This window comes from Blennius ocellaris, assembly GCF_963422515.1.
Source record: "Blennius ocellaris genome assembly, chromosome: 22".
Lineage (NCBI taxonomy): Eukaryota > Metazoa > Chordata > Actinopteri > Blenniiformes > Blenniidae > Blennius > Blennius ocellaris.
In genome coordinates, this window is record NC_137671.1 from 701,415 (window position 1) to 711,414 (window position 10,000).

Genomic DNA, 10,000 nt, shown 5'->3' on the forward strand with positions numbered 1-10,000 from the left:
AAGGTAAAATCCAGGCTTTGATCAAGTACAATATGAAGTATTGGGACATGTGAAACATTTGCAATGTTGTTCTGAAGGTGTCTGTGAAGATTCTCATTTCTTGACTCAAAGGAAACTGGAGTCTATTTTTGAAAGGTTTTCCAAAGGCCTCAAAGAGGAGAAACAACCTTAAGAACCTTAATCCAGGCCAGGGGCCTCTTGTGAGGAGAGTCAGAGACTTTCTTGGGATATCCTCACCACTATATCAGTCAGGGGTCTTGCTCAGGGACCCACAGTGGTTCCAGCCACAGTCGGCTCACCAAACTGAAAACCTCAAAGCTCTGGGCCACCACTGGTCCTGAGGTCCCAATGAGGTCCCAATGAGGTCCCAATGACGTCCCAATGGTGTCCCAATGAGGTCCCAATAACATCCCAATGACGTCCCAATGAGGTCCCAATGAGGTCCCAATGAGGTCCCAATGAGGTCCCAATGATGTCCCAATGACGTCCCAATGGTGTCCCAATGAGGTCCCAATGAGGTCCCAATGAGGTCCCAATGACGTCCCAATGGTGTCCCAATGAGGTCCCAATGAGGTCCCAATGAGGTCCCAATGACGTCCCAATGAGGTCCCAATGAGGTCCCAATGAGGTCCCAATCAGGGGAAAGGTCAGAGTACACCTTGGACAGATTGATTAATTCAGGTGGAATCTGTTTTTCCGTTCGGCTGCTTTTTTCAGATGAACCCATGTCGACGTTGAGCAGCGTGAGGTGGACACCTTCTGGTTTTTACTACCGAGGCGCGTGGCGATCCCTCAGTGGAACCGCGGTTCAGGACTTCAGCCCCGAGCAGATGACTCAGTGTCTGAAAGGCAAGCAGGTCCACTTGTATGGAGACTCCACCATCCGGCAGTGGTTTGAATACCTGAATGAGGTACTACCAAGTGAGTAACACGACACGAACTGCCAGTTCAATGACTCGGTGGAAACGGAGCCATGGAGAACGTTGTTGTAAAAAAGGAGCCTTTGTGTTGCCATTTCAACTCGTGTTTAACCAGTTTTTAATCAGCCCTCTTTGTTTTGATGTCAGATATTAGGAAGTTTGACCTGCACACCAAGAAACAGGCCGGACCCTTCATGGCCCTGGATCACACCAACAACATCATGGTGACGTTCCGCTGCCACGCCCCTCCTATCTTCTTTGGGAGCTTCATGGCCAGTCAGGTGCGTTACATCGCCAACGAGCTGGACGGTCTTGCCGGAGGCAGGGACACCGTCATCGTTTTTGGCATATGGTCGCACTTCAGCACTTTCCCCATGGAGGTCTACATCCGACGGGTGATGAGCATCCGCGGGGCGGTCGTACGGCTGCTGGCCAGAGCCCCAGAGACTCTGGTCATCATCCGGACCGCTAACGTCAAAGCTCTGTCGCTCTTCGAGACGCTGACCAACAGCGACTGGTACTCGATGCAGCGTGACAAGGCGCTCAGAGCCGTGTTCAGAGGTGTGGACGTCCGACTGGTGGACGCCTGGGAGATGACGGTCGCCCACCACCTGCCTCACAACCTCCACCCAGAACCCCCCATCATTAAAAACATGATCAACGTGATTCTATCATATACATGTCCCTAAAAAAAAAGCTTAAATAGTATCACTGAGAATAGATAGAAAAGGTCAAGGAAAACCTATCCAGTAGGACCTCTGAGGAGGGGAGTACTGAGCAGACGCGTCACTGGGCACAGACACATATTTAACTGTTAACACGCCGTGAGGCGGGGACGGACGAGGACAACAGACAGGTTTTCCTGGAAAACGGACACTGAAATAGCAAAAATACTTGGACTGGACCGGATTATTACAGTATCCAGGCCGGGGTGATATGTGGTTGCATCCATGCTACATTCCGGGTTCGTCTCCATAACGTTCCATAACGTAACAATCCCGAAAATGCAAGCAGAGGGGCGGAGCCTAGCGCACAGGGTGGATGAGGAGTCTGAGCTCAAGTTTCACTTTCACTTCCCAGCAGAGAACATCAGGCCTCGTGGGCCAAAACCCACCAAGAGCCTCCAGTCTGGTCCTTTTATTGTCTTTTATTGTATTTTGCACCAAAATGTTTCATTAAAATAGACTTTACGTTGCAATAATTTTCAGTAAAAACTGCTTGATCTAGTCAAAGTATAGACAGTTTCATTCCATACACTGTGACACAACAAAGAAAAACTTTGAAGTGTAAATTTAAAGGACATTCTAGCAATATTTTACCAGTCTGGTCGCTCAGGATGAAACTGGCACTGTATGTGGTCCCTGAAGTACTTTTAATATTATTTAATAGTTGTCTTGCATACATCCTATATACATGCATTTATATTGTATACATCTTTGTATTGGTTCAATTATGTGCTTTTAAGTAACCATAACATATTTTATGTTTGGTTCCTTCAATATCAACTGGTCCTACAATTTGTTCTCATGACCTGTGTGTATACATATATATATATATATATATATATATATATATATATATATATATGAAAGAAGAATGATGAAAAGTATATTCAGTGTGCAGTACTACTCTGAGGCAGCAGGTGGCAGTGTGACACTGACAGTGTCTGTCCATTAAAGATGCTGCTTGTCTCCTGAGAGTTGAACAAGTTATCCAGAGCATGAAAAGGAAAGGGTTAACACGTTATTTGCTCTTCAGTAAAGGAAAACAAACAAGTTGTGAGTTCTGTGTCGGGATGGCTTTTCTCAATAAGAGTGTTTGGCCTGGAGGCTGTCAAACAGTATTCTGGATGTTGTTTGTTAGTAGGATCAGTAAAGCTGGAACTAAAACAAACTGTCTCAGGTGCGGTGAGAGAAATGTTTTTTTAAATTTTTTTATATTTTACTTTTTCTGTGTTCAGTTATTCAAGATTGAGTTTCCGTTCACGCCGTGTTTCCAAGAGGAAAAAGGATCATTTTCATTATATTTTGGTCGTTCAGAGGTTCTGAACATGCAGATTTTCTGAAACTACTGCACATGCGATGAATAGTTCTTGTGCACGTGCTCAGGAGATGGACAATAACAACAATGTTTGTCTCCAGAGCGTCATGACTCTCGGTCCATGCTCTCCTGGGACCTGCTACTTTTATTTTGACAGTCACCATAAGGACAATCCAACTTGGTCGCGTGTCCACAGGAGCGGAAGGAAAAAACGACATCTTTTACAGAATCTATTTTATTCATCCGTGCGCCAATCCGGATCGCCGGGTCATTTTCCAGGCCATCTGATTGGCCAGGAGGCGGAGCTTTTGAAACTCAACTGTGATCTTGTCGGAGCGTTGCCATGGTGATTTAGCCCGGTAGGAAGTGAGGCGCTGTTGCGACCTGGCGACGGCGGCCCGCGGAGGTCTTGGCGGGGTCACTTCGCCCCAAACAACGTCTCTCCGTCTGGCAGATAACAGGAAGGTCGTTCTCCGCAGACGTGTGCTTCTCTGGCAGCTGGAATGACTCCGAGTCACGACACACAAACCGTGAGGAGGAAGCCATGTTGTACATATAGAATAAATAATATATAATGTAAATATAGATGTTACACAGGTTTCTGCAACAGAACATTAATAAACGTGATGAATGACAAACCTGTTGCCAAGATCTGCATTTTATAAGTCACCGAATCCGGGTTAATAGGTAGGATGGATGGTAGATAGATAGATAGATAGATAGATAGATAGATAGATAGATAGATAGATAGATAGATAGATAGATAGATAGATAGATAGATAGATAGATAGATTTTCCCGAAGCGGTGACTGGAATGTTATGGATCGTTGCGTTACGTAACTTTATGGAATGTTACGCTATGGAAAATTTCGTAACGTTACGGAACATTATGTTACACAACATTATGGATCGTTAAGTTTCAAACATTATGGAACGTTACATAACGTTACATAACGGTACGTTACGTTACGTTACCTTACGTAACATTACGGATCATTACGTTATGTTACCTTTTGTTACGTTACCATACGTTACGTTACCTCACGTAGCATTACAGATCATTATTTTACGTAACGTTACGTTACATTATGTTACCTTACGTTACCTTACGCTACATTACGTTACCTTACGTTACCATACGTTACCTTACGTTACATTACCTTACGTTACATTACCTTACGTAACATTACGGAACGTTATGTTACATTATGGAACGTCAATGACGTGAACTCAGAGTGTCGTATGGCGGCCATCGTGTAGCACCCACCGACCGTACACAGTCTGGAGACACGCGACGCAGGAATCATGGAGGCTGAGCTTCACAGAGCAGAACCTTCCACTGCGGCGATTATTCACGTCTCAGAACGAAGCACCTGACGTCGTCCTGACCCGTCTGAGTACTCCAGCTGGAACGCCTCATAAGGCCTCGTCCTCATCTGGCCTCGTCCTCATCTGGCCTCGTCCTCATCTGGCCTCGTCCTCATAAGGCCTCGTCCTCATCTGGCCTCGTCCTCATCTGGCCTCGTCCTCGCTGCTCTCCAAGGTGTGTTAGCAGTTTAATGTGCGTCGCACACCGTGACGCCATTGTGAAAGGTGACAGGAACGGGCACCTTTCACAATGGCATCAATGAAAACATGAGGCGATGAAAGATTAGTTAAACTATTCGGCCTCAACAAGGAATTGTAAAGAGTGACTCACATGAGAAGGAAGTCATGCATGCGAAGGAACAGGAAAGTTAGAAAAACAGAACAGATTACATTTTCGCCACTCAAGGATGAAAGGAAGACGAGTTCATACACAACAGTCCTTCTAAACCAGGGATCAGCAACCCCTGGCTCCGGAGCCGCATGCGGCTCTTTGATCCCCCCACTGCGGCATTTTGGTCCCCCACTGCGGCTCTTTGGTCCCTCCACTGCGGCTCTTTGATCCCTACACTGCGGCTCTTTGGTCCCCCCACTGCGACTCTTTGGTCCCCCGACTGCGGCTCTTTGATCCCTCCACTGCGGCTCTTTGATCCCTCCACTGCGGTTCTTTGGTCCCTCCACTGCGGCTCTTTGGTCCCTCCACTGCGGCTCTTTGGTCCCTCCATTGCGGCTCTTTGGTCCCTCCACAGCGGCTCCTTGAGCCTCGGTCCCACTGCAGTTCATCCCAGAGGGAAGTAAGGAGGCAAAGCCACCCAGAGCGCAGTCCCTCTACAAAGAGTGGAGTAAAATGTAGGGTCGAGAACGACGCAGCAATGTGACGTCATTACGCAACAATAATGGCACGAAGAACGTAGAATTGCGGCTGCAGGTCATGACAAGCTGGGAGCTTCCTGTGCCTTTCACAGTAAAACCGCTGCGCTGCGGAGCGCCGACAGTTCCAGGAGGTTCATTCCAGACTTGTTGAGAGTGACGGAACATTCTAGTGAATTACACAACAACTACAGGACATTAAAGACACACCATCACACTCATGGTTCTAACAATCCACATCTCCCACGTTTATCTTCCATTTTAATAATGTGTAGCCATAAAGGAGCTGAGAGCTGCAATGCATTATGGGAGTTTCTGTTTGTGGTGTTTTAAATGTAATTATTGGGGGTTATGTTAGGTTTGTAGTGTTTGTTGCTTAGTTCATGTAGTTTAGTTTATTAGTTGTAAGTCGTCAACCAGCAGTGAAGAAGGTTTTGTGTGTCGTGTCCTCCTGGCATGGTCTTCCTGTGAGACTGTCAAAATAAAAGCGTGTGTCTCTCTGAGTGTTGTGTTCAGTGGGAAACGGGACCAAATGGCCCTTTGAGCATTAAAGGTTGCCGACCCCTGGTCTAAACAATCAGACTTCACTGTCGGTCTACTCACCCTAGGTCTATTTTCAGGGAGTTTTATTGTCTGACATCATTCTATGAGTGGAAGATGTTTAATAGGGTGGAACGGTAGAAAAACTGATTGGAGAAGCTGCTCGTCGATTCAAGCCAGTTGGCGTTGGCACAAAAATACAACCTGACAACGTCCGTCAGAGAGACACTGAAAATAGTACAGCAGGTTTTATATCTGATCGTTTGCTTGTTTTTTCTTGGCAGCCTTTCTTTAACCGGGAAACTAAAAACCAATGGCGCTCAAGGTGTGTTTTACGAGGCCGCGGCACTCGTCACACCCATAGATGTGTTTATAAGACACATTTCACTCACTGTCAAAACTTTAAAAACACAAACTCTGATTTATCGTGCAACGTAACAAGAATTCACAATTAAAAAATTGACATTAAAAAAAAAAAGAGCGTGAGGAGAAAACGACACGACACACAGGGGCATTGAAGAGAGAAAACCTGCACTCGCATCAAGGCGACTGCAGCAGAGAGACTCTTATCACGGCGTGGGACGAGGCCAGAGCGTCTCGCACGCTGGAGGCGATAGGGGACGGCGGGGACGGCGGGGACGGCCGGCACAGAGCGACGGGATGGCCGACCAGACGGCTCGCCACGCGGCGCCACCCGGTGGCACTCCCGGAGGAGACGGAGGAATGCCGTCGGAATGCGTCAAAGGTATGTCGAGAGCGGGAGGGAAGGAGTCGACGAGGACACGGCGTTCGTCAGGTCTCTCGTCCTGCGGGAGTGGTTGGGGAGACAGGGGGGGGGGGACGTCTCGTTCGCTCCGGCCGTTCGGACACTCCTCGTCGTCGGTAGTTTGACGTCAGGCTCAGAGAAAAGTCTCTGCTGGAGGCAAGAGGCATTTTGTACATGGCTAGAATGTGCAGACGTTGTCAACGAAGCAGTGATCCTCTTCATGTGAATGTCTTAGTGAGGAAAATAAAAGACCCGCACGTCCGACAGACACATGAATAGAAGTGTGGGTCTCGTTTGGGTTTTTCCCCCCAAAAATCTGCTTTATTTTAAAGGCTTCTTCTTTTTTTTTTTTTGGCCTTGTGACCTGCAAGCTAGCCAAAACGAACTGATAAGTGGAGGTTCCAGTCCAGAGTTTAGCGCTCAGTCGCTTTGTTTCAATTAAAAATCGAGACATGTGGGAGTATTTGTGTGCGAAATGCAATGAAGTAAAGAGGTCTGAAAGGTTCCAAGTCAAAATGCATCATTTTTTCCACGTCTTTTTTGTTTTGCATTCACACGGGAACGTTTTGAAAACGACGTCGTTTTTCTGCTGCGCCGTTCGTTGCGTCTGTGGATCAACCGAATGCGAGGATTCGACTGTCGGTGGACTTGCGACCGAACAGGAAAACGTCTTTTTCAAAAAAAAAGAAAAAAAAGAAAAGGAAACACGGGGGTCTGGGAAACGACTCACTTCCTGTTTGCAGTGACGGGCAGGCTGCACATGACCATTTTTCCACCTTGCAGTCGAGTCCAACATCGACAAGCTAAAGCGACGGATCGTCATGAACAGCAGACCCCTGAAGAGAATCTTCCTCTTCCTCACCGTGGTCTTCGTCATGTTCCTGATGCATGCTATGGATCTCCTGAAGGTGAGAGTGTTGGGGGGGGGGGGTCCTGAGGTAAGAATATAAACACAGAGTGAATCGTACAATCCGGCCTCAATGACCACAGACATGCAGTAATTAATCCACAGTTTAAACATTTAAATAACAAGAGCTAAACCTAATTAAGTTGAGCTCAATTCAGCGATTCAGAAAGGAAAACTTTAATTTAAAGTTCATTTTGTGTGAATATTTCAATATTTGGAAAGGTTAATTATTAAAATTGTACCACTGAGGCAGGAGGTTCATCGGTCAGTCCCACATGGAAAGAACCTATGTGAGGATATATGCACATATATGAAACATATATGCAGCATACATGCACATATATGCTGCATATATGCACATATACGCTACATATATGCACATAAATGACAATATATATGCTGCATATATGCATATACATGCCACATATAGGCAAAATTGAGGTGCATATATGTGAATATACAGGCCATATAGGTCTCCTGTACTGCTTCTTTATTTCCACACACACATATATATATATATATATATATATATATATATATATATATATATATATATATAGCCCATATCCCTCTTTGGCAACTGTCATATCAAGGCAATAACTAAGAACCAACTAAAAAACAATTATGCAAGAAGAACTTATGTATGTGCGAACACGTGAAATTGGTATCACATGTAATTGCCCACATGGAAAGAACCTATATAAACATATATGTTTTAATATAGGTTTTGAATATATGTGACATATATAAAATTGGCCATTTCCCTATGTTTTATGTACATATATGTACATGTTAGGGCTTGAAGTTAGAACCCCAAAGCAGAGCCCAGAGACTGATCAAACAGAGTTCAAAAATGTATTTTCCAAACGGCAGGCAGGACAGGCAGTGGAGACAGGGGGGGGGGGGGGGGGGGGCAGGCTGGCAACGACACTCCAGGAGAGGCACAAAAAACCTGAGTACAGGAACAAGTATTAATATCCAAATAATGGCAGAGAACTAGACTAGAATCCGGACAGGGCACTACCAAGTAGACGGAATAATCTGGCAGAGGTGTGGAGTGAGAACCAGGGTTCTGAAGACTGGAATTAGTGTGGAGTAGATTCAGGTGTGCCTCACTCTCCTGGAGGAGCTGGCCACGCCCCCTGGCACACACACCCTGCACAGAAACAGGAAAAGGGAGGGGGAACAGACAACAACTAAAACAGATCCCTAACATGTACATATATGTACATATATGTACATATATGTACATGTATGCCCATATATGGGCACGTTTTACATGTGGGGTGTAAAACGTTTTGTTCTATTAAGAGTTTTTGTGAAGAAAACACAGAAAACTTGTTTCTGTTTTCAATTCCTTTTCTAGGTGGGAAGAATTGTACTCTGATCACAAATCAATATATAATATTTCATCGGTGTCTGAATATAAGAGGATGACTGAAACAGGTTGACCTCGTGTGAAATGAACAAGTAAATGAACACTTTAACAGTTTCTGATCTGCATTTCCTCTCTGATTCTTCGGGTCTTGGTGTTTTTCCCTTTGGTTCACGTTGTCTGGGGGTTTTTTGTTTTTTTTCAGACCCAAAAAAAAAACGTGTCCAATATAGTATTCGGTAAAAACTCAAACTCTACCATGAGAATGCTGCTGGACAGATCATGGCTGAAAGTAGAAGTGAAGTGCTTTACTCCCAAACTCTGGATGTTCCAGGTTCAGGATAAGGTCCATCCCGTCATCTTCCCGCACTTCGAGCGCCAGAGGAATCCCACTTTCTGCTCCTTCCGACGTCTTTCGCCCGAAGAGGCGGCCGAGGAAGACCTCATCCTGAAGTCCATCGCTTGGCCCGAGACTCCGCCCCTGCGGCCTCCTCGTACGATCGACGACAGCAGCGATCCGGCCCACAGCAGCTTCGTCATCCTGCCGAGGGCGGGGGGAGGACAGTGGCTCGTCGGCGATCGCCTGGAGGTCGTGGTCAACATGTCCGACTTCCACGGTCGTCCCAAGAAGTACGGCGGAGACGTCTTGTTCGCCCGACTGCACAACCGCGCTCTCGACGCCGGCGTGGCGGGGGAAGTGTTGGATCACCTGGACGGAACCTACTCTGTTGTTTTCCCTCTGCCCTGGGAAGGATCTGCACAGGTGGAGGTGCGTCTGTTAACGTCTTAAATCCGTCCGGGGTCTGGGAGCGAAAGGTTCCACGCATCCCAACGGCCCGGTTTGCGTCCTCCGTGTCCACCAGGTGACGCTGGTCCACCCCAGCGAGGCGGTCGCCGTGCTGCGCCGGCTGAACCGGGAGCAGCCCGACAGGATTAGCTTCATGGGCCTCTTCCGGTCGGGGTCGCTCATTGAGACCCCCCTGTGCAGCGTCTGCCTGCGTCCCACCCGGCGGCCGCTGTGCGACTTCACCGACGTCCGGACGGGGGAACCGTGGTTCTGCTACAAGCCGCGGAATCTGAGCTGCGACGCCAGGATCAAGCACGCCAGGGGGAAGTTCACCGAAGCCCTCAGGGCCCGCGAGGAAAAGCTCTTTCAACGGTGAATATTCAGTAATCACACTTTACGCCAGCGAAATGTTGCCTGTGAACTGTGGAGT

General features: G+C 47.0%; 2 protein-coding genes across 2 annotated transcripts in view; both read left to right on the forward strand.

The window, feature by feature from the left end:
• Positions 1-725: 725 nt before the first annotated feature.
• Positions 726-1,609, forward strand: LOC308146610 (NXPE family member 3-like; the record flags this gene model as incomplete). Its single annotated transcript, XM_080518513.1, has 2 exons — positions 726-921; positions 1,068-1,609. The coding sequence occupies 2 exons, from the start codon at positions 726-728 to the stop codon at positions 1,607-1,609; spliced, it is 738 nt and encodes a 245-aa protein (XP_080374639.1).
• Positions 1,610-6,395: 4,786 nt separating this feature from the next.
• The window catches only part of LOC308146611 (NXPE family member 3-like), a gene marked incomplete at both ends in the record, with an annotated part of 5,195 nt that continues 1,590 nt past the window's right edge, over positions 6,396-10,000 (forward strand). Inside the window, 4 exons of the mRNA XM_080518514.1 lie at positions 6,396-6,480; positions 7,285-7,409; positions 9,118-9,552; positions 9,647-9,942. Coding sequence (XP_080374640.1) covers positions 6,396-6,480; positions 7,285-7,409; positions 9,118-9,552; positions 9,647-9,942 — 941 coding nt within the window. The remainder of the gene's footprint in view (positions 6,481-7,284; positions 7,410-9,117; positions 9,553-9,646; positions 9,943-10,000) is intronic.